The sequence below is a fragment of the Dioszegia hungarica genome, assembly GCF_025882075.1.
Source record: "Dioszegia hungarica strain PDD-24b-2 chromosome Unknown MKK02contig_8, whole genome shotgun sequence".
Taxonomy (NCBI): domain Eukaryota; kingdom Fungi; phylum Basidiomycota; class Tremellomycetes; order Tremellales; family Bulleribasidiaceae; genus Dioszegia; species Dioszegia hungarica.
This window is the reverse complement of record NW_026515770.1, coordinates 2713561-2738599: the sequence shown is the minus strand read 5'-3', so window position 1 is coordinate 2738599 and position 25039 is coordinate 2713561. Positions and strand designations below refer to the sequence as shown.

At 56.8% G+C, this 25039-nt stretch overlaps 10 protein-coding genes across 10 annotated transcripts; 4 read left to right on the top strand and 6 right to left on the bottom strand.

The window, feature by feature from the left end:
* Positions 1-404: 404 nt before the first annotated feature.
* MKK02DRAFT_36984 (60s ribosomal protein l23) lies at positions 405-1487 on the top strand (the record flags this gene model as incomplete). Its single annotated transcript, XM_053089534.1, has 5 exons — positions 405-420; positions 729-815; positions 1028-1147; positions 1202-1334; positions 1424-1487. 5 exons carry the CDS (start codon positions 405-407, stop codon positions 1485-1487), a joined length of 420 nt encoding a protein of 139 aa, XP_052945833.1.
* Positions 1488-2188: 701 nt separating this feature from the next.
* On the bottom strand, positions 2189-2872 carry MKK02DRAFT_44755 (uncharacterized protein; the record flags this gene model as incomplete). Its single annotated transcript, XM_053093072.1, has 4 exons — positions 2189-2198; positions 2245-2365; positions 2415-2768; positions 2818-2872. The coding sequence occupies 4 exons, from the start codon at positions 2870-2872 to the stop codon at positions 2189-2191; spliced, it is 540 nt and encodes a 179-aa protein (XP_052945832.1).
* Positions 2873-3542: 670 nt separating this feature from the next.
* Positions 3543-3951, top strand: MKK02DRAFT_44754 (uncharacterized protein; the record flags this gene model as incomplete). Its single annotated transcript, XM_053093071.1, has 2 exons — positions 3543-3755; positions 3811-3951. 2 exons carry the CDS (start codon positions 3543-3545, stop codon positions 3949-3951), a joined length of 354 nt encoding a protein of 117 aa, XP_052945831.1.
* Positions 3952-4286: 335 nt separating this feature from the next.
* MKK02DRAFT_44753 (uncharacterized protein) lies at positions 4287-5004 on the bottom strand (the record flags this gene model as incomplete). The annotated part of the gene is made up of 2 exons (XM_053093070.1): positions 4287-4446; positions 4499-5004. 2 exons carry the CDS (start codon positions 5002-5004, stop codon positions 4287-4289), a joined length of 666 nt encoding a protein of 221 aa, XP_052945830.1.
* A 297-nt stretch (positions 5005-5301) lies between these two features.
* MKK02DRAFT_44752 (Endonuclease/exonuclease/phosphatase) lies at positions 5302-8930 on the bottom strand (the record flags this gene model as incomplete). Its single annotated transcript, XM_053093069.1, has 18 exons — positions 5302-5411; positions 5473-5605; positions 5662-5853; positions 5903-6223; positions 6273-6310; positions 6363-6491; positions 6541-7124; positions 7171-7238; positions 7287-7388; positions 7445-7614; positions 7677-7731; positions 7790-7801; positions 7848-7949; positions 8014-8123; positions 8194-8312; positions 8375-8561; positions 8612-8758; positions 8804-8930. 18 exons carry the CDS (start codon positions 8928-8930, stop codon positions 5302-5304), a joined length of 2706 nt encoding a protein of 901 aa, XP_052945829.1.
* Positions 8931-9603: 673 nt separating this feature from the next.
* Positions 9604-11231, top strand: MKK02DRAFT_44751 (uncharacterized protein; the record flags this gene model as incomplete). Its single annotated transcript, XM_053093068.1, has 6 exons — positions 9604-9637; positions 9690-9735; positions 9792-10011; positions 10100-10263; positions 10328-10503; positions 10555-11231. 6 exons carry the CDS (start codon positions 9604-9606, stop codon positions 11229-11231), a joined length of 1317 nt encoding a protein of 438 aa, XP_052945828.1.
* Positions 11232-11580: 349 nt separating this feature from the next.
* Positions 11581-12608, top strand: MKK02DRAFT_25255 (cytochrome c oxidase subunit V; the record flags this gene model as incomplete). Its single annotated transcript, XM_053087011.1, has 4 exons — positions 11581-11833; positions 12228-12362; positions 12423-12505; positions 12558-12608. The coding sequence occupies 4 exons, from the start codon at positions 11581-11583 to the stop codon at positions 12606-12608; spliced, it is 522 nt and encodes a 173-aa protein (XP_052945827.1).
* A 515-nt stretch (positions 12609-13123) lies between these two features.
* On the bottom strand, positions 13124-14875 carry MKK02DRAFT_33333 (uncharacterized protein; the record flags this gene model as incomplete). The annotated part of the gene is made up of 14 exons (XM_053088698.1): positions 13124-13228; positions 13280-13336; positions 13421-13535; positions 13583-13639; positions 13693-13728; positions 13784-13896; positions 13943-13969; positions 14025-14115; positions 14164-14234; positions 14283-14332; positions 14384-14454; positions 14498-14535; positions 14582-14681; positions 14730-14875. The coding sequence occupies 14 exons, from the start codon at positions 14873-14875 to the stop codon at positions 13124-13126; spliced, it is 1077 nt and encodes a 358-aa protein (XP_052945826.1).
* Positions 14876-15675: 800 nt separating this feature from the next.
* Positions 15676-22123, bottom strand: MKK02DRAFT_24774 (CnHHK2; the record flags this gene model as incomplete). Its single annotated transcript, XM_053086933.1, has 9 exons — positions 15676-15845; positions 15892-16085; positions 16132-16425; positions 16588-18003; positions 18049-18236; positions 18281-18489; positions 18529-20127; positions 20203-21065; positions 21381-22123. The coding sequence occupies 9 exons, from the start codon at positions 22121-22123 to the stop codon at positions 15676-15678; spliced, it is 5676 nt and encodes a 1891-aa protein (XP_052945825.1).
* Positions 22124-23776: 1653 nt separating this feature from the next.
* On the bottom strand, positions 23777-24691 carry MKK02DRAFT_24721 (ribosomal protein S7 domain-containing protein; the record flags this gene model as incomplete). The annotated part of the gene is made up of 5 exons (XM_053086923.1): positions 23777-23920; positions 23967-24100; positions 24147-24259; positions 24306-24443; positions 24609-24691. The coding sequence occupies 5 exons, from the start codon at positions 24689-24691 to the stop codon at positions 23777-23779; spliced, it is 612 nt and encodes a 203-aa protein (XP_052945824.1).
* Positions 24692-25039: the final 348 nt, after the last annotated feature.

The following is a 25039-nucleotide window of genomic DNA, read 5'->3' as shown; positions in this document are numbered from 1 at the left end:
TCGTAGATGCTGCAGAATCAAGACAGTATGTGTATGAGTAAGCAGCTAGTCAGATATAGGTGAGATGTAGATATGTATAGGATGAGGACAGAGCAGCTAGTTGGAACGCGTCCGATCGCCTTGGTTGACTTTTTGCGGAGCCCACAAAGGAAGACCTCTGACGCGCATCGACGGAACCAAACAAATCAGGGGTAATTAACCGTTTCAGACATCGGGTGGCAAATTATTCACGTGGCTCAGCAATGGGAAACTCGAACGCCGACAAACTCCGGCCGGTCTCAGTGAGTGTGGCGTTTTCAGGCTTTCGAAATTGACTCCATCCGCTGCAGCTGGTCGTTGATTTTGTGCACAAGTCCTCGAGCTATCCCTATACCCTCCTTATCCTCCATTAATATCAGCCCACGATGCCGTCTCTTAAGTGTAAGTCAGCGCACCGAGTGCATATATCGACAAGCACCCAAGCGGAAGAATTGCGTATCGATACGATACGTGCCATTCGGGTCACTGGCGGAATGGCAGGGATTGAAGGAGCGATTGAGGGAGAGGCGCTGGGCGGCAGAAGGGGCATGATATGCGGATGCGGCAGAGGGGATCGCTGCTCGAGCAGAGCGCACGCTCTCTGGCTCAGACGAGCTCAAGCGTGTATGGGAGGCGGTATAGGGGGATCAGCGGAACAAAGATCATGGAGAGACTATGCGCGTTCATATGAACTCTAGCTGACATCTCAGCCGCCGCCGCCGGTACCAAGTTCAGGATGACCCTCGCTCTCCCCGTCGGAGCCGTCATGAACTGCGCCGACAACTCTGGAGCCAAGAGTGAGTTGGAGTTTGTTGGACGGAATGGAGTAGGGGATACGCGAGGGGGATGCGGATTTGATGACAAGAGAGACGTCGAGGAGGATAAGGGGACCGCGCTATCAGCTGGGCTGGGGAAGATTGGAAGAGGCGTGGTCGGAGGCGGACAGTGGGGACAAGAAGGGAAAATGGGTGGACGCTACCGGGTACTCTGATCTTGAGCTGACACTCAGACCTGTATGTCATCTCAGTCGTCGGCTTCGGTGCCCGATTGAACAGGCTCCCCGCTGCCGCCGCTGGCGACATGGTCATGGCGTCCGTGAAGAAGGGAAAGCCCGAGTTGAGGAAGAAGGGTGAGCTGAGACGTCCCTTGGGCATGGTAGAAGGGATGTAAGCTGACAGGGTAGTCATGCCCGCTGTTGTTTGCCGTCAACGCAAGGCCTGGCGCAGGCGGGATGGTGTCTTCCTCTACTTCGAGGATAACGCCGGTGTGATTGTCAACAACAAGGGGGAGATGAAGGGAAGTGCTATCAACGGACCGTGAGTGTCTGTCCCTGGGTCGGGCCGGGTCGTCAGGGACGAATGGCGTTGCGAGGAAATTGTGCTGGGACGAAGTGCTGATCCTTCAGCGTCGCAAAGGAGTGCGCCGACCTGTGGCCACGTATCGCCTCGAACGCCGGTACCGTCGTCTAGATGTTCCTCTTGGATGTCTTTGTATGGGGATGCATTTCGGGTGGCTCGCACGATCATACCAGCGGGGCGGGGAGAATGGGTCTATTGAGGATACTGAAGCTGGACCTGAGCGTGGATGAGGGAATCGCGGGGTGATGATGCTGTTGAAGGAGGTGGGGCAATATGGGTCGGTCGTCAATGCTGGTCTCGTTGGTGCGCTTGAATTTGCTTCGACTTCTTCGATCTTGACAGAACGGGAAGAAGGCCGCACAGGGGCTTTTCAGGCTATTCCCACTTGAGTACAGTTGATACCTGACCGACGGTCCAGCAGGTTCCACATTGCACACGCCTGATCTTTGCCAACACCAATCTTCATTTCCTGGGCAGGATGACAGGCATGCTCGAATCAGAATCATCTGAGCCAGGGGAGCAGTATTCAGGCAGGGGCCTGGTCCAAGGACGGCCATCATAGAAACAGTCAAAGTGACAAAGGCGCCCATGCCAATCCGTTGATCGACGAGGACCGCTGGAGCAGTGGGCACTTTGTTGACATGTATTGTGCATGGATAATGATTGATGACGTTCAAGACTAGCCAGAGTCCGGTCGTATGATATGAAAGCGCGCATGCGTGTCGGGGCAGCATCTAGCAAAAAGCCCAAAATGGAGTCGTATACCCAGGAGGGTATGTGCCGAGGGTCGTGATGGGTCATGGTGTGGTGAATTAAAGGGAACTATGGGATGAGCGATGTCCCGGCTCAAAGTAGGAGCTAGACTTACAGCTGAGCAGATTCAGGCGAAGGAGCCTCGCACGTCAGGGCGACGCGGGTGTACTCTGCCATGGCGGAGTTCTCCCAGAGATCCTCGGGCCAGGTCAGGTCGATACATTGAGCGCATGCGACTACGCTGTCAGCCATAATGCCAGCCTCTTCGTTGAATGCGGGACTTACGCGTAGACTCGAGCCCGTCCGCGCTGCACAGCGCCTCCTTGCCCGAGCTGGCACCCTGGATAGTGCGCACCCGGCAGACCTCGGCGCACTGCGCGTGCCTGTCCTCCCATTCAGAGACATCGTCCTCGTAGGACCCGTACGTCCCGTAATACGCCTCCTCCTCGTCCAGCTCTACCATGTCGGTCTCGTCCTCCTCGGAAGTGGAAGTGGAGGGGAGGAGGGTAGTGAGTTTGGAAGAGAGGGTGGTGGCGGAGGAAGCGAGGACGACAATGACGGAGTTCGCGAGGTGGGGGAGGCGGCGGTGCAGTGGCATGACGTCCTTGGAAGCACGCGGGGCGGGGACCCGAGCAGGTGCTGTGGTGTCAGCGGGTGTCCTTCGCGCGCTTAGAGGTAGGGAGCTCACCTGCCATGACGGAGCCGGCGAGACCGAGAGTAAGGAGAACAGCGAATGAGCGCATCTTGAGATCGGTTTGGGGTTTGGGGTTTGGGCGTGAGTCCTGCTCAGTGTGTGTCGTTTGTGTGTGTGTGTGTGATGTGTTCGTGGCGACTAGCGCGTATACGTGTGATTTAGCTGTGTAGTGACCGTGGGTGTTTGGGCGTATAGACAAGAGGAAAGAAGACCAGCTTCGAGCGTCGTCGTCGGAAAGACCTGTAGATGTTGTTGTTTGATAGGATGGATAGAGAGAAGAGAGACATTCCGGTCTCATGCTGCTACCTATATACCTCGCTGGCCTGGCCTGGCCCATACATTCCCTGTGCTGAGACGCGCTGGGATGTGCCGCGCACAGGGGCTTCAAAGAAAATCACGATTCGTCACGCTGCTGTAAAGACAGACGCGTCGGTCCGTCGGATCGGCAAGGACCCTGAGCTTCACGTAAGGGGGATGGGGATAAGCTGGATATCTCCGCCAGTCCGTGCGTTCGATGAGATTTCTGAAGGCTCTCTCTCAAGCTGGCAAGCTGAGGCGATCAGACGACAGTAGAGATCGTACACCTACCTGCATTCACTACCTACTATCACTCTCCTAATAAGCACTGGATAGACATCGCCGGCGATTGTCAGCACAACCTAAAAACCCCGCCACACTCGAAGCACTCCGATCTACGTTGCCCTTCTCACCATCCCATAATGTCCCGCCTATCCCACCTCAGATCCCTCGTCTCTTCCCTCCCTGCAACGCCCCTCCGTCCAGCCGGCTCTCCACAACTATCAAATGCCCTCGAGTCAATCATCGGCCGGGCGGCGAAAAGCTCGGGTGTCGCAGACGGTGCGCTTGAAAAGGAGTGGGAAGCGATGAGTGCGAGTCTGGATCGGTTGAAGAGTGGCGCGGCGAGCAAAGCAGTGAGTCGTACCGAAGTGCTCCACGGTGGACACTCAGGAGGGTTCTGATCGACAGTACCCATTATCGACCCGCACACTGAGACCATCACATGATCCGATGTACTACACCAGAATCAGGGAAGGCGTGCAGCTGGCGGCGCAAGGCAAGGGGAGAAGTTGGTGGAAGAGCTTCTTCCAGCTCAAGGGGGACGCATAGGCATCTCTACCTTGGCAGACTCTTGAGAAGAGATGTTGTAGCAGTAAGATTTTAACCTCGAGTTCAACGTCTGACATGGACAGCAGGCAGGACCTGATAGAATGCTTTCATCCTGGATGGCCTGCTGCACATCAGCTCTAGAGGAGCTTAGCTACATGTCCTGCCGCACGATTCCTCCCGGGTCCTGACAACGACCCGACAGCAGACATCCAGATATCCACATCCGGCACGCAGTCTCTGTTGAGTAGCCCGTCTCAAGTCCGTATACGATACTGAGCTACTTAACGTCCGATCCTGATTCCTTGCATTTACCTCAGTACCCGAACTTCTAAATTCTAATCCTTCGCAGCCGTCTTCTTATCCTTGGCCGTCTTCGCCTTCATCTTCTGCAACAGCTCCTCATAATCAGAACGTTCGGCACTCTGATCAATCTCCTTGACCCTCTTCATCAATCGCGTCATATCCTCCTTCTTGACCTGTACCCTATCCAATATTCTGTCATATAAGCGCCCGTCAGACTCGGCTACAGCAGCGCCCTGCAACTCACTTGAACATATCCTCCGACAGATAGTTCTGGAACTCGCCATTCTGCAGTCCATCCGCCACGTCCTCCTTATTCACAATCTCCGCAATCCCGCACAATGCTTCAAAACAAGAGATATGGCTCTCGTACCCGCTGGATTCAGGACACGCCTTCTTGATCTCGTTCCACGCCTGCCCGGCCGCCTCGTGCACCTCGTCGACGTAGTAATAGCGGTTTTTCGCCCGCTTGTACCCCTGCCGGAGCTCCTTGTTGAGCTTGGTAAAGATGGGTTTGTAGTCGAAGGCCTTGGCTGCTTCCGTGGCGGTATGCGCCGCGACCCGATCTGCGATGATGCTGGCGTTCTCCGAGTTGAGCGCGGAGAGTTCAGTGAGGATGGAGCGGCAGAGGGGCAGTGTGAGGGTGGAGATTTTGACGGAGGGAGCGGCCGGCTCGAGGGGCACATCGTTGGCGCTGGCTGCAGCCTTGGAGGCTTTGGGTGGGTTCTTGCGAGCTCTCTTGGGTGCACTCATGGTGATAAGGTAGCAAGGAAGGAGGTAAGTAGCTGTAGCTAGGGCTGGGTAGCTCCGAGATGCGAGCTTGAATGAAACGCTTTGAGAGCCCATTAATATTCCATTCCGACATCTGAGATGAGGAATGCTGCACGCGTCGCGCGACGCGTCGAGAGGGGTCCAAAGAAGTAGCTTAGGCGTTTGTGTGCTACATAGCTGGCCAAGTGAGAGACAGTAGATGTGATGATCAAAGGGATCAACGAGATAATGAACTTCATCAGATCAGACGGAATGCGGTCATAAAAGGCCTCACCACCCTCATCCCTCCAGCAACAGCCTAACGAACCGTTTCCGCCCCTCCTGATTCCTTGCCAGATTCGGCCCATCAGGCGGAGTCAAGCCAAAGATTGTTTCCGCCAAGATACCGACTGAACTTGATCAGCCCAATCCAATCTCGCCGAGGACGGATCAGCTTAGAAGAAAGCTCACCCAGATCATGATCAAGTGTCGGGTCTGGCTTGAGTCCACCGACTGGACTAGCGTCTGTCTCGCCAGTCCTCGGCTCGCCCGCCATTGGAGTCAACGAACAGAGCCGGACCACGGACATCAAGCCAATCAGAACCTGCGCGTATCAGCTTACTTTGCGACATCGAGACCGGACTTTAAAACACGACCTACATTCGTATGGACGCCTTGGACTCCCTCAAGACACGCAAATGCCTCGTCTCGGCTCTTGGACTCCAGGCAGAACGGTTGCCATTGACGAGGTACGAGCGGCTCCGGAAGGGACTGGAGCATATGTAGGAGAGCAAGCGAGACTGCCTTGGCCGAGGACGAGGCTGTTGAGAAGGCCGCACCGGTATCCATTGTCTGGGGAGATGTCAGCGGTGTGATAGACCCCACAGATATCTCGACTTACTTCTATGATGGCCAGTACCTCGTCTTCTACGTCTCCCCGCTCATCGGCGATGCAAAGTCCCTCTGACCCCGGACCACGCTCCATCAGGTCCTCCAGCAGTCGCCAGACCTCCCGGGCCGGCTTTGTACCGGTTTCCATGCTACCGTCTGACAGCGCAGCCTTGGCTGGCGTAGGTGGCGCCCCATCCTCCTTCGAGCGGGGTTGAGCGAGCCGCTTACGCTCTGGCAGGGGTAACGAGCGGACAGGACCCGATAGGGATGGTAGACTCTCGAGTGGGAGACCGATGATGGTTGGCGCAAATGTCGCAGAGAGGGATATGAACTGATGAGATGTCAGTATGAGCCGTACATAGGAGATGATCGGATCTTACAGTGTCTTTGCCCTCCTGGACTTGAAGGACGAGAACATCTGCCATGTCAGTCACCTCCTAAGATTAGAGGCCGAAGATCTATTGAGTCACCGTTCATATCTTGTCCAGCAGTCAGGTCCCTCGCGTGATCTTCGCCCACGAACGCGACTATCCTCAAGCTCAGAGCCTGACCCGGCTCGACAACTCCTGACGAGGGCATTACCCAGAAGTATGGCTTGCCTGACTCTTTCAGCTCTGACCCAATTACCTCAACTGGAGCTGGACTTACATATCGACTTGCCCGCGCCTGGCTCGCGGAATGAGAACGCAGCGGGCACCCTCCCCGTATTTCGCAGAACTATATCTTGGACTGCTTGTCGGCGATATCTAAAGTAGGCCGTCAGCCGACGGCCCCAGTTCCCAATGGGCGACGAAGTCTGCACACACCTAAGTTCCCCGAAATCCACCTCGGTCCGCTCGACTTGCAGAGACGGCCTCCACATCTCCTCCAGGCGATCCAATCTCCGCCTCGCCTCCTCGATGGCATGTTTCCGCTTCTCCTCATCTGCCACCCGGACGTCAGTCGTGTACGACCCCGAGACGGGCCGATGGTCGGACCACACGAGCTCGTGTGAGGCGTATCGATCGCACTTGATAGTCTGGGCGGAGCAGGAGGTGCTCGAACGCTCAGCGGCGAGCGCGCTTGGCTTTGACGGAGGGAATGATCCAGGCAGTCGATCTTGCGGAGACGAGGATGCCGCGTCGCGCTTGCGCTTCGTCGACACGGAGGGGGATTTGTAGAGTATTCGGTCGGTGTATGCCGGAGCGCGGCGGTCATCTGGTGTAGTACTGCCATGGATATACTTGTATGTGCTATCGCATCAGTTGTAGCCAGCATATATGGAGCACCGTAACTCACGGAGGGAAGTCAATGTCTCCTTCTTGGTAACTGCCAAAGGACTTCCCCGAAGTAATGTCCGACTTGAGCTGTCCGGTATCAGCACTGCCCTTGTTATAGTTCATCGCCGGGCTCACTTGATCCTTCTCCAATACCCACCCCCATTCTTTCGCCTTGACCCAGCGCTTGAGCGCATCATCTCCAGCATCGACTCGGTAATTCAGGTCGCCCAGCCAGAACTGCCCATGTCAGCTCGGCCCGCTATCACCTTGGAGTGGGGAGCAGAATGGCTCACCAGAGCATGACTATCTTCTACACTCAGACTGCGGCCAGACTTTTCCGGACGGAACTCGTCCAGCGCCAGTGTCTCTTCCGTGCCTGTACCAGACGGGAAGCTCAGGCTGGCTTTCAAAGACGCATAGTCGCTCCGTCTCCGGTCGAGGGCGTCGGCAAAAGCTGCCAAGTCTGGAGAATCAGCCTTGGTGGTCCTTAAAGGTCGCCCGAGAGCGATCCAGCTTGTTGCTCACGGGAGTTGACAAAGCAGAAGACCGTATCGTGTATCTTTAGCCGTACCGCTACGCCCTGATGGTCAGCTATACGTCAGACTGGCTTACTCGAGAAATGGAGACAACAAGCGTACCGCCTTGTTTCCCTGCGACGTCAGCTGGAAGACGCGACTTTGTGCTAAGAGCCCTCACTCCAAAGCCAAGCAGGCCGATCCCCCTCTCACTTGTCTCTATCTCGGTCACAACCTCCTGTAGCGTCTTGCGAACAAAGACAAGCATCAGCACACCGACATACTGCGTCGTAGCTATCTGATTATCCATAAGCTTCTACGTCCTCGTTTGGGCCGAAGATACGTACTCGTGTGTAGTCATCCGCCTGCTCACCCAAACCTTGCGAGATGGCTGCGGCCCAGTCGTCGGCTCGGCTGTTTCCTTGCGAGATGAGCAAGGCGTGGCTTCTCAGGTCTACTGCTGTCAGCTGAGGAGCTGAGGAGCAGGTATGCCAGCAGTCGGGCTGAAAGCGCTCAGCTCCACTCACCGACTTCTTGGAACCCGAAGACAAGGAGGTCGTCCTCTCCATCCCCGACTATAGGCGCCAGCTCCACCGTATCTTTAGGCGGTAATCGGTCATTTACGTTGTAAGTACCTATTCGTAGCCTACAGTGTGAGCTATGATTCCTGGCTATGTGCCAAGCAGCTCAATGAGCCCGATAGCTCACTTGATGGGTTGTCGACTGGACCATTCTGCTTCGGACCGGTAGATATGCTCGCGGAGATAGGCAACTCGCGAGAAGGTCGGATCAAGCGGGCTCGGCTCTTCTTCCGAGTCGTCTAACTGAGTCGCGCTGGCGGTATCGCCCGGAGACCCGATACTGAGGGCCGTCATGGGCGTAGCCAGTGTGGTTTCTGCGGCGTCAGCTCTGGCTGCTCCGCTGATAGTCCGCGTGAAGGCGCACCTGACGATGCGGGCGAAGTCAGAGCAGAAGTTGAATCGGAGGCTGAACTGCTCAGGATTACATCATCTAGCCCATCCTCTCGTGTAGGTGGCTCCAGAGGATAGTAGCCCATCCATGAGGCTCGCAGTGGAGTGGGCGTGATCGATTCTGCCAGGTCAGCTAGTTTCAACGGCGTCAAAAGGATCAGCTAACTAGATAGCTCCTTGACACGCCTGAGCTCTTTGATGAAGCTCTGAGTCCGCCCAGAGTCCTCTGCTGAGACTCTCAGATCCACCTTGTCCCCCGCTGAGCATAACGATAGGGTGATGTCTGCTCGCATAAGCCCAGATCCTCTTCGGTCCTGATTAAGCTGGTAGCTTACGTGGCCGAGCACTCTGATGGAAGTGAGACGTCGAAGGGGACTGAGGAGTCTGATTAAGGGAGAAGGAGAGGGCTTGCGTGATGGGCAAGATGTAGATCAGGCGCAAGCGCTGCTCGTGCGCGGTAGCGGGACTCCGCACCAGAATGAAGATACTGGAGACGGTAAGTGCGAATCCATTTGTATGCTCGAGGCAGAACAGAAATATGGCAACCGCGAAACTCACGCTGAGTCTCTTCCACTGCCAGACTGGACGAGCACGCCCCATCCTTTTGACAGATGAGGTCCTTCAACGCGGACACGACATGGCAGGCAGGCCAAGACAGTCTCTGAGGTGCGGAACCAAGCCGCAACTTCTGCCGGAGGAGTCTGCGGCTGCCTCGAGAACATCCTCTGCGCAGCTCTGGCGGGATGATAAGCTGAGTAGAGCGAGATGTATGACCCTTTTGAGTGGAGGTTCGGACAAGACAAGTGAGATCTGAGGCACAAGTGAAACGTCCGGGGTCTCCATTCCACATTCCTCAGAGCCATGACGTGGCTTTTTGAAAGACCTTGATAGACTGGCTGAGATTTCCAGAGCCACCAAGTCCGATTCCCACTCCATCTCTCTCATCATCAACTAGCTAGTGCAACAATGTCAGGTGCAGGTGTCACATCAATCCCCAAGGGTGCGTCGTGAGCGCTAGAGTAACCCTGAACGTAAATACTGACTTCTGGCAGGGCTGCACCATCTCGAGGTCCTCAACAAGTCAAAGTTTGCCGGAAAGTACGTCCGCACCAGTCCGCCGCAGTAGCCGCATGATCGCAAGTTGACTGGAGTAGATGGCCATCACGTCTCCCTCACGGACCCACTCAATTCATCCAGCCCTCAGATCGGATACGGAGATGGAATGTTCGGCCACAGGACAAGGTCCGGCTGCTCGTCGGCAGGCCGCAGGAGAAGTTCTTGGATGAGACGGTGGGAGCGAAGAGTGGATGGAGGGTATACACTGTGAAGAGGGTAGATTTGGAGCGGAATAAGGTATATGTGGAGGGCTTAAATGTGAGTTCCAGCTTGACTTGAAAGATGCGGGCTGCTCAGTACCGGCTGGGACGATTTCGCTCGCGCCTGCTCATGCTGATTCTTGCAGAACAAGCGGTCCGCAACCGCTCGACCAAAACCAGAGAACTTCAACTCCCTGAGCGAAGCTGAACGAAATCAATGGGAGACATCGGCGAATATCGCCCCTATGGCTCGTCCAGTACATTACTCCAATGTCCAGCTCTGTGTTGAGGACAAGAACGGCCCTGACAGGTGTGTCTATCTCCTTCCTCGGACGTTACCGGCGAGGTCTCAAGTAACACAGCTCATCAGCCAGTGTCTTTGCATCAAGAGTCGCTACATCAACACCATACTTCAACAAAGGCCTTCGCCGGCTAGAGTGGGATCGGTACGCTGCCAAATTGACTGGACCATCCGATCAGGCGCCAGATCCGGAGAGAGGACTGGTACGGATACCTTGGCCAGCTAGCGCGCTGGTGAAGCCCGCCGATCGTGAGTCTCCACTGTTTCTGCTGCTCAAACGAGACCCAGTTGACAATCCAGCTACCCACCTAGACACATCCAGCCCATCAACATCCACGCTCAAACTCCCCTCAACCGACTCCCTCATGACTGCCACACTCATGGGCGAGCTCCTCCCGTCTTCCTCGCTCGAGCCAATCCGCAACACACCCGAGGCGCGAGAATGGCTTGACGCCCATGCCGAGTCGCCCGGCGTGCCAGAGACAGACTCAACAATGCCTCTGTTCTTGTCCGAGGAGCTTTCGCCCCGGTTCTCTCGATCCAAGAAGACAGCCGGATTCAATGCTCGGAGAGAGCAAATAGCGAGAGACAGGGAAGAGGCGGGCAAGGCGGCAGTGGCGGCCTGGGAGGCAGGCGGGCGGGATAGGAGCCTAGCCGATGTGCTCGGTGGAGAAGGCGCGGAGGCACTGGAGGGTGTCAAGCTGCGCGGACGGACACGGGCGGAAGTACGCGAGGCGGCTCAGGTGCTATTTGACCAAGAGGAAGCACGGGTCAAGCGGGGAGTCAGGGAGGCGAAGAAGATGGAGATGCGATGGAGCAAGGAGGAAGGCGAGTGGGTCGCGGGCGAAAGGGTGGAGAATGTGAAGAGGAGGAAGGAGCGGCGGGCGCTGAAGGAGAAGAAGGTGGAGAAGCGGATGGAGGGGTTGAGGCTGGAGCAAGGGAGGAACGCGGTGGTGCCTGAGAGCTTTAGGGCGTAGGCTGTCTTTTCGCTGAGAGGAGCGGGCCGGATGGTGCCTCGCTACCATCTAGAGGTCAACCTTTGTATCAAGTATGATTCAGCAGAGTCTCTGCATCTGAGCTGCTTGCATATCGCGCATAGCGTATCCATGATCCATGAGCTGCCTGGTGATAAGTGCCACACTCGATTTGGGTGGTGGATGGTGCATGCGGAGATAAATTATAATCCCGCTTTCCGGTCTATTCCGTCCCTTGCTCGCCTGGCTGGCTGTGACGCTAATTAACGTGCCGCTCGCTTTGTATTGAGCCAATCCCTAAGCATCCATCTCATCTAAAAGCAGCTCTGTAACACCTCAGCCCAGCATGTCCATGTCCATCCTCCGCTCCCTCCCCCGGACGCTCCCACGAGTAGCTACCCCGGCGATCCGCTCGTACGCCTCCGCCGCATCCCCTTCCATCAGCGTCACTTCCACCCGCTCGAATGCCTCAGCTCCCGCTTTGGCCAACATCGAGGCAAGCTGGAAGTCACTGCCGGCCGAGGAGCAGTTTGAGGTGTACCAGCAGCTCGAGGAGTTGCAGAAGCGGGATTGGAAGGAGTTGAGCGTGGACGAGAAGAAGGCTGGTGAGTTGGATCTTTTTTTTGGCGAAGGCGCGGCTCTTACGGCTGTTCGATCTGGTGAAGGGGAAGGTGGGGTCGAGGATGCGGGATATGGGCACGACGGAAGTGCGAAGGCGGCAGAGATCAAGAAGGCGCGCATAGATCTTGTGCGATCCAGGACTTAGATGGGAAGGCAGACCGGGGGGCTGGAAGCGGTCTGTGAGAGGGGTTCAAGTGGGCGCTATGGCGATCGACACGCGGGATAGAGAACGATACGTGGCGTTGATGGGCGAGTGAGAGTCGTACTTTCACCGCAGCTATCTACGTTGATGCCTGGATGCTTCGTAAACCGGATACAACAGCTTCCAACTCCATGATTCGTACTCAACAGCCTTTGGGACAATTGCTGACCCCGCAGCCTACTTTGTCGCTTTCGGGCCGCACGGTCCCCGCGCCCCTACCATGCCAGAAGGCAACACCCAAAAGGTGTTCCTCTACACTGCCGCTGCCGTCGCTGCCGCTTTCGGTCTCTTCACCTTTGCTCGCTCCCGGGGTAAGTCTGCCCCAGTCCGAAGTTCTTTTCGATCGAGAGCAGTTGGCTGACTATCTGTAGCAAAGGGACCCGCCCCGACCGTGACGCGCGAATACCAGGAGCAGATGACCGAGTACATGCGCAGCCAGAACCAGAACCCTATCGTGCGTTTATCCCACCTACTGAGCATGATGACCACAAGCTGATAGGGTGCAGTCCGGTGTCTCATCGGAAGGCTACAAGGGGAAGGGAATGGTGACGTTGTAAAGACCATTCGGATCGATATAGATGGCGGATGTTGGACGAGGGGAGGCGTAGGACTGTACGATGAAGCGATGGGTCAGACTCGCGGAGAGCTTGGACAGAGAGGGGCTGGGGTGGTCGCGGGGCGGACGAGGATTGCGTGGAGTAGGTTGGGGGACGTGTCGGGAGTGACAAATGGGGTCCCGGAGAGAGGCCGCAATGCGCGAGGGCGTCGCGTGCTTTCACAAAATGAACTGATATCCTGCACTGGGCGCGACCTGAGATTTTCGTCGAGTCGAGCTGATAGACCAACCTACTGATCTGAGGCTGAAGGGGAGCCGACTTGAGGCGCTGAGAAGTGACACTGATGTCGAGAGTGAGAGTGTAAGAAGCGAAAAGATCGCACAAGCATTGCGTCGCTGATCATCTCTTGCGTACTTATACAGGTCCCGTCCTGCTCACAGCTCCGCAATCATGTGGGTCCAGGCACTTTCTCCCGCCGAAGCACCAAAAGTATTACTAACGAATGGGCAACACGTCTATACCATGCGATGCTCATGTAGACTGCCCGTACAATCCGTCTCCTCGTCGGTGGGCTTGACATATCGGTCCGAGGTGGACCAGGGCGACTTCTGGTCGTTCAGCTGGTGTGTCAGCTGAGGGAGTCTGGATCGATCGGATAGATCTGGGCTTACGTGCGCTTCTGACTCTGATCTGGCTGAGGAGATAGCATTCATGTGATACGCTGTATCCTGGAATATCAGCTCATAGCTTCGGGAGAGGAGCCAGGCCCAGGTCTGCTGCCCAGCCCATGCCGCATCTTGGGGGTGTCTTACCTTGGGACCGCTCGATGTCTGGTGGAAAGAAGCATTGATTGTTGTTGATCTGTTGCCTGCTCGAAGGTTGAGGGTGATGAGTAAGCCGAGGACATACACCTTGCTCTGGATGATGCTGGACGTCAGCGCAGCTCGTCGATCTTTCAGAGAGCGCACACTCACATGACAGTAAGAGCCAGCTCAAAGACTTTATTCCAAGCGATCAAGGATACGATGGATCTGCCATATCAGCCTTGTCTCTCTTCGAGGGCTCAAGTACCCGTACAGCTCACCCAATGAGTGCGGGTATCTGCGACTCGAAACATTGTCTGGACGTGTAGTCAGCCTCATGACATGCGCCAAAGCAGTGACCTCAAAGCTCACATCGACAATTTACGCAGGACAGAGTCGGTGTGGGCCCAGCCCGTTCTCACCTTGGACAGGCCGTACACGATGATACCGGTGATGAGAACGTCGGCGACAATGTTTACCGTCAACTGGAAGAATCAGCCACGAGTCCTTGTTCAATGTACTGCGGCATACCCAGCTATAGGCAAGCGCATCGACGAGCTACTGCATCAGCGAGAGAGGTCTACCCGCTGCCAATCACAGTATGCCAACGTACTGGGTTGTTGCCAGTGAGGACATCAGGGGTCAGGTAGGGAAAGGTGCTGAGGTGGTGGAGGAGAGAGATGCCCAAGCACGGCATGGCAAGGCTGTAACTTTCAGCTTGGTCTGCAAGGGATCACAGGCGCGCGACGCACATGAAAGGTCCAGTCACAGCTGCGGGCCACCAGTGGCTGAAGAGCCTGCAAGCACGGTCGACGTAGAATATCTGGCTGTCAGCTTGATAGCTTTCATTCTCAGGGGTAGGTTGGCCTACCTGTACGACCAGCACTGTAAAGATCTCGGTTCCCAGAAACTTGATCAGCCCTTGATGTTCAGCATTATCCACTCGCCAGACTGCAGGGTATAAGGACTCACAAGAGCCGTCGGCGAACGGCAGGTATGTCCCAAAATTCCAGACGAAGAGGTACTGCGTCCAAAGAAGATCGCTGAATGATCAGTATGGTCGGCGACTGACAGGAAGATACGGACATGATGGTGGAAGCTATGGCGCCAGCGACGGTCAGGAACTACAAATCAGCCAGAGCTACCAGAGTGCGGGATGAGACCACGTACGACCAGAAGGACAATGTGCTTCTTGTCGGTGCGAGCATAAGTCCAGTACGCGTACGCCTGCGAGATGACCAGTCCCATCATGACTGCATCTATCCAGCAGCTGTAGAGGTCAGCACAACTGAAGGGCTGAACGGCAGATGGGGCTCACCTGATGAAGAATGGCATGATGAGCATGCCCTTGTCTGCGCTCATAGAATGGGCGGCTAGAGCCTCCATTAGTGCAGCTTGACCTGTGGGAGTCGACATTTGGTAGAGGGATTGCGAGGAAGTCGTAGGAGGAAGACGTGCCACCATGACGGGGCAGCGTTGCGCCAGTGACCCTTATAATGAGCAGCTACACATGAGTAGGCGGACTCTTGGTGCAGTCATGGGATCCAAGGACGTCCTTGAAGGAAGTGGTGAGTCCGCATGTCTGACGCCATGCCCACGTCCGTCCTTCAGTATGGCGCAGTGATTGCGTGTATACCAGCCGAGAGTTCCGGAGGCTTCCCAGTCGCAGGCATAGGATAGCAGGGGAGCAAGGGAGTCCGTTACGGACAGCGAAGGACAGTGGGACAGTCATCACCAATTCGATTGTCCCTTTGAGCACATGATTGTCTTCGGCTCGAGCGGCTCCCGGGAAGCGCTCAGCCGCGAGAAGAGCCTGATCCGGAAGCGGGGGATAATCAGAATGAGATGGGTGTCCGCGCGTGTGGAAGTCTGTGTGGACAGTGTCCTAAAAGGCGTTCTTGAACCGAGGCGAGGAATGTGGATCCTCCGCTGCCGCAATCTGCCGCGAATCAGTCCAAGATTTGGGTGTACGTCCTCCTCTCCCAGCCGAGCTTGTGAATCGACTACTGTATACATCCTTCCCGCCGCTGGGCGAGGCGACCTATAATCTACTTGTACAGACAGGGCAGAGAAAGACCTTCTAAATTAACCAAAATAAACTTCAAATTCTCCGGTAACATTGCCGAGGAGCTGCTTGAAAGGTGGAGGGGGTATGCGCGCGTGTATAGGCGATATGAGAAGACTGATGGGAGGGTGGGGATGGATCGAGAGGATCGAGGATAGGCCGATCGCCGGTCGTTATTTATTTATTTGATTAATGGGGATTAGCCCTTACCGCCTGGAGAGTCAGCTTGACACGTGCTGCTGCTACAGCAAATCAAGGACTCACCTCTGAAGTACCCGCCCTTCTCCCATTGACCTTGAACGTACACCTCCTCCGCCCTCTTCTCGTTGTCTTGCAACGCCTTGATGAGCGCGCGGGCTCGAGTAAAGTCTGGTTATGTTAGCGCGATGCTCGACTAGGATATTGATGGGCTCACCAAGAGGCTTGAGAAGCCAGCCGTCAAAGTGCTCGGACAAGTTGGATCGATCCGACTCGTACAGACTGGCCGACACGGCGAAGATGGGTATCCGGCCGTCAACCCGCACAGGGTCAATATCGTCTCGTAGTATGAGATTTTCCTCCATCTTGCGGATCTCGGCTGCCGATGTTCGACCGTCCATGATGGGCATTCTAAGCATATCAGCCATATTCCAAGACCAGATACCGCCATACTCACTGGATATCCATCAGAACGAGGTCCACATCCCAATCCTTGCTCAACAAGTCGACCGCCTCCTGCCCATTCGTCGCCGTCAGAACAATGTGCTTGTCCATCTTCAGCCGCCTCGTCAAGATTTGAGCGTTGATCATGTCGTCCTCGACGATCAAGACCCTCAGCCGCTGCGATCCATCCGGAGCGGACTTCTCGCGAAGCCCACCAGTTGAATTTTCACGCTTCTTTGGCGGAACCATGGTGGATACGCTCTTGGGCACAGCCGTACTGGCGGTCCCCGATGTGTACTTGCTCGAGCTCCTGGACCTGGCGGGAGTAGGGATCGAGCCTGCACCGGTATCTGAGCGCGAGCCAGAGCCCGAGGCTGAGCTTGACCCATTGTCGGTCCCTTTGAGGTAATTGAGCCGACGGGCGTGCTTGAGCTGAGGGGACGGCCTCGCCTGGTCGAGCATGAGAGACGGGGATGCAGGTTCGACCGAGGCCTGAGATGGATCCGAAGAGTCCGACTCGGCGTCCGCTATCCTGGTAGGGCGTACAGGCCAGGACGAGTCGGTCACCGGGAAGGTACCCGGCTGATTCATCCGCTTTTCGGCCGCCAATAAACGCGGGTCTTGCGGACCGACCGAGGGGTACATGTGGGACGAGCCAAAGTCATGGACGAATGAATCGATCTCCGAGGCGACACCACCAGACCGGGTCGAAACGACCGAGCCGCTTGAGCCGAGGGACGATTTGCGGCGGTGATTGATCGAACTACCACTATTTGGCCGAGTCCGAGGCTGTGCTGGGTCATGCCGGCGCATTTCCAGGGTGAAGAAGAACCTCGTCCCGACGCCCACCTCGGACTCAGCTCGGAGCTGCCCCTCGAGCTGCTCGACGATCCGAGCCACCACCGCCAATCCCAGACCCAGTCCCGTCGGCGCCGTCTCCTGCATCACCTCATCGGCGCCCTCCAGCGTAACGAACATCGCCTGGAGCTTTTCGTTTGCTATGCCCACCCCACTGTCGGCAACGACAAATTCCAGCATGACGGAACCCCCTGGCACCACCTCGCTGTCGTCCTCCCCGTGCTGGAGACCGCAGTACACCTCGATAAACCCAGATGGGGTAAACTTGACCGAGTTGGCGACCAGGTTGGAGATGACGGTTTTGATCTTTCGCGAATCGCCAATGACCTGGGAGGGGATGTTTGGGGCAATGTTGACGCGGAATTCGAGACCCCGACGAGCCGACTCCGTTTGATATAGCCGAACCGCATCCTGAATGCTGGCCCGCAGATCAAAGGGATCATTGAAGCTCGTTTCGTTACCCGTCTCGATCCGTGTTAGGTCGAGGAGGTCGTGGACGTGGAAGAGGAGGGCCCGAGATGCTTTGTGCGAGTTTTCAAGCATCGCTCGGGTCTCGTCGTCGAGATTGCCGGCGAGAGCAAGCTCGAGGGTGTTGATGATTTGGGAGAGGGGAGTGCGCACGGCATGGGAGGTGTTGGAGAGGAGGATTGCCGTGAGCTGATTGCTGGCCATGGCGGACTGCTTTTCTCGCCAGACCTGGATGAACTTTCCGTAGATCAGGGCGAGGACACCGGCGCTCTCGAGCTGGTCGTCCGTCCAGGCCCGAGAGCGCCCCGTGACGACCTCGCTCCAGGTCTTGAAGGACTTGCGCGGCTCAAGGGACGCCGCCTCTCCCGCCCGCTCGTCCTTGTAGGGTTTGCCCGCCCATTTGACCTCCCTCGCCTGACCCTTCCGAAGAAAGACGATAAAGTCCTGTCCTGCCTTTGCCGTGAGGGGCACGTAGAGCAGACCGGCCATTGTGTCGTGCGCTTTTGGTAAGCTGAGATCGGGGAAGTCGCGAGCGAGATGATTCGATGCTTTCAGTGTACTGTAGAGTGAGCTGAGATCTTGCGCAATGATTGTCTCCACTCACTCGAACTTGACGATTCGGAGATACTCGGCGATTGCCAACATCGCCTGGCCCTGATCCGACGTGCCCAGCAGCTTACACCCACTACCGATGACAAGCAAGCCTGCGTCCGCATCAAACACCTGCAGAAGGTCGTCTGCGTTGCTGACAATGTAACCGGTAGGATGGGATTGCGATGGGATGGTGGAGATCTGAGCAGTCAGCTGCAGTAGCGAGAGACAAAGAAACCACTTACAAGCTTGCGGGTATGCAGTCTCTGAGCATAACTCAAACGCTCGACATTTCTCGAGATGCTGTCCGAAAGAATTCGCATCATCTGGCGGACTGGGAACGACACGCGCATACCGTGGTTGCCGTAGGTGTGGCAAGCGATCAGGCCCCATAGCTCGCCGAAAGCCATAACCGAGACAGACATGGAGGAGCGGACGTGCATGTTGGCGAGGTCTGAGAATCAGCTTTGTCCACACGAGACCGCAGACTTACATTTGATGTGGATTGGACTCATTGCTCGTAAAAAGCAGTGCGTCATGTCGAGGGGATGATCGAGGTCCTCGCGGTCGCGTAAGACCATTCGCGCCGTGGTCTGGGACCGATCGTAAAGCATGCGGACCTTGTTGATCTTGTAAAGCTGGCGAGCCTGGGCCGGGATGTCCGCCGCGGGGAACATGAGACCCTTGTAGAGATCGCTTGTCTTGCCCCATTCGACCAGCTCCGCAACGACTTGCCCATTGAAGGACTCATCAAACTGGTAGAGCAGGACTCTGTGGAAGCGGCAGACATCCTGGACGACGCCGACGACGACCTTGAGGAAGGTATCAAGATCCGGCGCCGACCCGAGCTGCTCATTGATTTGACCGAGAACAGCGAAGACGTCCATCGCGCCGGTGCCGCCTGCCTGCTGGCGACGCTGCTGTCGCCGAGCAGCCCCCTTGCCTCCGCGCGCTGATCCCCGTGAAGATCCTCGGGCGGAGCCATTGCCCGACTGCGCATCTTCTCCTAATCCGCCGGATCGTCGCATACGCTCCAGCGCACGAAGAGGCTTGGCGTGATTGGTGGTCGACTCGATGATCCGCTCCAACGGCATATCGACCTCGAGTCCTTCCAGACCTGACGCAGCCTCGCTTCCAAACGAAGAGTCCGGCCGGATGGTCGAGCTTTGTTGCGTGGTGTGCTCACTATTCATAGTCTGCGCGCTCGGACGACGCGTGGCGTCCGCGGCCAGATTGGGGCTCCCGGACGGCCGAGTACCTGTGCCGACGGTAGTGTCTGAGCCTTGGGACGGTTGATTGGAGTTACTGCTTTGGCTGTTGCTATTCGAAGTGGATGCCGAATCGGGGGATTGTCTGCCGGACGATACGATGATAGTTGGCTCGAATGTCTGCATGAGCGGGTTGATGGTGTCCCGCTCAAGCTCAAACTCGAGGATGACCAGATTCGGTGGGGGTACGGGGAGGCCCTTCGCATCCACCTTGTTCCAGGTGGGTTGCTTGGGCCGATGCGCTCCCACCCAGCATGTCCATTCCCTCCGCCTCCCTTTCCCTGCTGATGCAGTCCCGTCGTCCTCCTCTTCCTCTTCATCGCTGGTCCCCGGCTCGCCGAAGCCTGAAAGGAGGAAGACCTGTGGGCCGTCCTCGTCAAGCGCGTTGCTCCCCTCCGCTTCTGGTAGATAGTCGAGACTATCCCGGAGCAGGTCTTCTTGCTGGTCCGTCAAGATCCGTGTGAAGCAGTCCAGCCGGAATAGGTATTTCGGCGACAATCCCAGCAGGACAGTAGAGTTCTGATAGTCAGCCTCGTGTCGTGTCAGGGAAAAGGCGCAACTTACCTCAGAAACCTGTCGAACAAGCAATGTACCCTTCTCGTAATCTTCCTCCAACACAATCAGGACTCCGAAGCCCTGCACGGCTCCAGGAGTAGTGATCGGCTCATCCTCACACTTGCTCAACTTCCCTTCCCGCCCTACCACCATGTGATGCCCTTCCTCGGTAGCAACGTGCTCAAAGCGCAGCGTCGTGAGTGGCTCCGGATCCTCTTCTGCCCTTGAAGCTGACTCCCCTTCCGACTCCTCCCTGCCAGACAATGAAGCTGTGGCGATCTCCGAAGACGCGCGAGTCGAGAGAGTGGTGGCCGTCTTTGGCTGCGACGAGCTGAAGAGGGCACCTGAAGCGCCCTCCGCGCGAGACGATGTCCGCGACAGTTCTCGTGGCTCCGCCTCATCCGGTGTATTGGCGGACAGGCCCATGTCCAATATTTCGTTGTCATCGTCCGAACCCGCCTCCGTCAATGGCCTCGACGGCGAAGGAGCAACCTTGCCAGACCCAGATGCGGGCGTATGCGCATTAGGATCCGACATGGTCTGTGTGTGCGCCTGAGCGCTGACAAAGCGCTGAACCGTGTCCCGAGTTGCAGCGGTAGCTTTACCGATCTCGCGCTGCTGCTGAGCGAGGCTGGCCTGAGTCGTAGGACCACTGGGACCGAGAGACGAGTCGTCGGCCGATGCGACGTCTGCGCGCTTGCTACCGCGCCGTCCGTGAGGCTTTGAGCGGCTGCTCGTCCTCCCATCTCCGCTCCCTACCAGACTTCCCGCATCAGCGAGCCGCACGATGCTGGCAAAGTCATTGATGAGACTCCGCTCGCCATCGTTGCCGTCTTCGAAATTGCTCTCACTTCGGGGCGCGGAGAGTGGCTTTGTTACCTGTGTGAGGCCATCGAAGCCCGACGCGTCCGCGTGCCGAGGTTGGGGCGCGGCCAGGTGGGTGGACGGTGATTCCTGACCAGTGCGCTGGGAAGCACCTTTGGCGCTTCCGCCCGATGGCTCTGATCGCTCGCCATTCGACTCTCGCTCACCAGGAGCGGAGAAAGGGAGATGCTCCCCGGGATCGCCCGATGGGCCCGGCCGGTCCTTGAAATTAACGGCAGCGGGCGCGTCCTGAGGCTGGCCGACGGGGGCTCGAGTCTTGTCCGGCAGGCCACTCCCGCCGGACTCGGCGGAAGGATTGGTTGGCTGAGCCTGAGAGTCGACGCTGATGTGTCGCGGAGAAACCGATGGACCGAGTTTATGTTCGAGATGGATTGTGGAACCGCTGTCCTTTTCTACCAAGGAGGGCCGCGTTGATCCAGATGAAGGGGGTGTGGAGAAGATGGTGGTCCTTGGAGTTCCGCTCCCGCTGCCGCTGACAGTACCGGAGCCGTCCCCACTTCCGCTTGGGCCGTCCAATTGAGTGTCGTCTCCGTCACTCGCTCTTCTGACATCCGGCACACCGGCGACGAAAAACGGCGAGTCCGCCGGCTCTGGATGGGTGAGAGCTGCAGCGGAAAAGAATGGCTGATGAGGATACCGCGTTGCGTTGTGATAGGACGACATGGACCCGGCCGAGGTACTCGGAGGCATACCGTAGCCTGACGGAGAATGCTGAGGTGGTCTTGCCTTCCCCTCACCCCCTCCCCGATCCACTTTCCTCGAAAAGGTCGCGACGCCTGTCTCGCCCGTCGGCTTTGGTCTCGATCCCTCCGCCGCGGCCTCCTCCTGCCCTTCCAACATCTGCGCGATAGACGATATCCCTATGTCATCTTCTGCGATCGGCAGCGCGTCGCTGAATCGTCTATCCTCTGCCCTGGTCGCAGGGGAGGAGCGCAGACGAGCCTCGGCCACGCCGCCTCCTCCCTTGCCCCTTGACACGACCCTAGAGAGGCCGGAGCCCGAGCCCTCTGCGTTCGACGAAGGACCGCTCCCATCCCCACCAGACATGCCCGAGAATACCGATCGGATCGGAAAAACGAACGAGTTGGAGTTGAGATTTCCAGACCCCAGCGCGGGACTGAGTGGCCCGCCGCGACCACCGGGCGACATGAACGTGTCCGAGTATCCGTGGCTCTCCATCCCGGTTGGTGTAGTGATACTCCGGTAGCTCGATGAGGAGCGGAAATGTGATTGCCGAGGGGACGATGTGGACGCCGAGGGGGGTTGAGAAAATTGCGATCCGGGTGATGGCAGGACGATACCGGTTGGTGGCTGAGATCGTTGCTTCTGCAGCACTGCGGGAGAAGGAGGGGTAGGCGAGTCGATGGGGGGTTTCGCCATGGTGGACGAGACGTTCCGCTTGGCAGATGAGGAGGGTGGATTTGCCGATGACGAGCCCGACGCGGGATCTCTATCAGGAGAGGGCATCGCGCTGACTGTCAGTCTAGCCTATTGTGTGTGGTGGAGTTGACATACCGGGATCAGTGCTGCTTTCGCGAAAGACCGGCCAGCTCTCCAAGCTCACACCCGCCAATCCAGAGTAGTTATTGACGATTCCAAAGACGTTGCACGCAGCCTGCCGAAGACGGCGCGGTGTCTATCTTTAAAGCACGATTTTTGGGCGAAAAGGCCGCCTTTTGGCTGTGGTCGAGGTCCGCAAGGTGAGGATCGCCAGGATGAAGAGTATAGACAGTTGTAGACAGATGAGATGGTGGTTGATTTGCTGCGATGCACACACGGCCGCCTCTGATCGAAGGGTTGCCGTTATACCGATGCGTGGTCGTTTATATTGGCTCAGCAAGACGCCGCTCTCCACTCTTGCCCGCGTGCGTGCTATTACGGCCAACCCCGCGTGTAGCTCCCAGGTGGTGCACACTGGCTAGCAGGACGGCTGCTGGAGATGTCTGAGATGATGTATAGTGCCGCGCAGTGGAGCCACAGCTGTGTCGGACGTGGAGAAATGCGAAACAGCTCTAGAGCCGTTTAGCTTGGCTTACATACGAGTAGCTCGTATTAGGAAATTGAATTTTGATTACAAGATCTTTATATTCAGGGATTAGGAAATGTGTTTACAGGGACCGGATTTAGATTTACGGGAATCAGGGGAAAGCCGGGGTGACTGCCTGAGATTACCCGAATATGCACCGGAGAACCGGACCCGAACCGACCACAACTTCTGCCTGTACAAATCTGTACATCTAACCATTACAAGCGGTAGCTCAGGCGGTACTACACATGCACGAGCAAGCATCATGCCGCCGATCAACGCTTCGCGCCAACCCACTATCGAAAGAGCTCAGCCAAAAAGCGCAACCGCTCGCGTCGATGCGACGTGTCGCAGGGTGCGAGAGTGGATGGAGAGCTTACTCAAATTATCCGGGCCGGCGAGATCAGCGGCTCGACGCCAATAGTTCGTGGTGGGCTTGGGTGAGGACGGCAGAGTGGGGAAGAGCGCCGTGAATATCATATTGCCTTTGCTCTCAATGACCCAGCCTCGTACCACTAAGCTGTATCGATAATCACGCCAGCTTCCTGGCTGATGCGTGTCATACCGCCTCGCTGTACCGTCAAAAACGATATCGAACCCACCTAGTGTCTCAACGATAATCTCGATCCAGTACCGCTACAGTACCGAGAGCTGTAACCCCTAGTGCTGACCCTCTTCCCTCCCTGATCTCCATCGTGGTAGGAGGGCCGATACGCGAGACTACACTTGACGAACTGCGTCAGCACCGGTCAGTCTACCTTGTTAGTAAGCTGCGAGCCTCCACCCGTCCATCAGCAGGTCTCACGGACGCCAGCTACGCCTGAGATTTGAATCTCATGTGATATCATGTCAATGCTCCGAGGCCAGAGCTGATGCGGCGCCCCCTTCTCTACCCTACGCTCCCCTCCGAGCCCCTCTTCTGAAAAGAGGATAGCCCCTTTCTCTATTCCTCCTTCCCTCAACAGAAAACACCCCAATCCGACCCCGTAAAGACCCAAGAGCGGAAATTATCGGTTGGACTTGGCGACACGCTCGAGCTCATCCTTCTTCTTGATGGCGTACGAGTTGGACGATCCCTTGGCGGCGTTGACGAGCTCGTCGGCGAGGCACTCGGCGACCGACTTGGAGTTGTGGAAAGCGGATTCACGGGTCTACATATGAGCTCGGATCTTGGGTATTGGATGAAGTGGGACTTACACCGATGGTGAGGAGGGAAACGGCCTGGTTGACTCGGCGGAGAGGCGACACGTCGACGGCTTGACGACGGACGGTACCCTGCGAACCGATACGGGTGGAGTCTTCGCGGGGACCAGTGTTGACGATAGCATCGACTGAGGAATCAGCATTTGCCCTTATCTCGATCCAGCTGCTACTCACCCAAAACCTGAATGGGGTTCTGCTCGGTGACGAGGTGGACAATCTCGAAGGCGTGTTGGACGATACGGACAGCCATGAGCTTCTTTCCGTTGTTCCGGCCGTTCATCATGAGGCTGAAAGTCAGCTATGACCTCCCCACTACCGCGAAGATCAACATACGCGTTGACCAATCGCTCGACGATGGGCATGCGTCCCTTGGCGAACTGCTTCTTGGCATAACGGCCGGCGGTGTGGGGAACGTAGACAGCGTGGCTGACGTTGATGTAGTCGATAAGGGAGATGTCCTTGACCTCAATGCTGCTGGGTCAGTCCAGTCCTTGCAATTCCAATCCCTCCATGCCATCTCCTCCTATCGACCTCTGCTCGCCCATAGCATCCATCGCCCATCGTCCGTCGTCCCTGTTCCTCTTTCCCGTTCCCTAATCTCCTAGTCCTTCACATCCATATGCAACTCCAACTTACTCCTGGGCATCCCACTTGCCGAAGAGCTTCACAGTCCCCTCCGCTCCGACCTTCGCGACATCGTTGGGCAGGGCAAGCGCCATGTTGATTTGGATTTCCTTTTAGATGTGTTTACCGGAGTGCCGACTGAGCGTTGTTGTCGGTAGACCGGAAAGAGATGTATGTATAGCAAGAGTTGGCTCGACTTGAAGGTTAGTGCGAGCCGATGGTCAGTCTCGGCTGAATGAATCGATGCGCGCGGCTGCCACATTTTCGCGGACCGGCATTAATTATAACCCCGGCCAGGAGAGCAGTTTCGGTTGTGATCCGTGCGTCGGTCAAGTAGGCAAGCTGTCCCGGCGATCGCCGCTGGGTCTGCTTGGCGTGACCCTGAACATGAAACATTCCTAGGTGCCCTGAAACAAAAGTCTATTTCGCGCTTACCGAGCGGA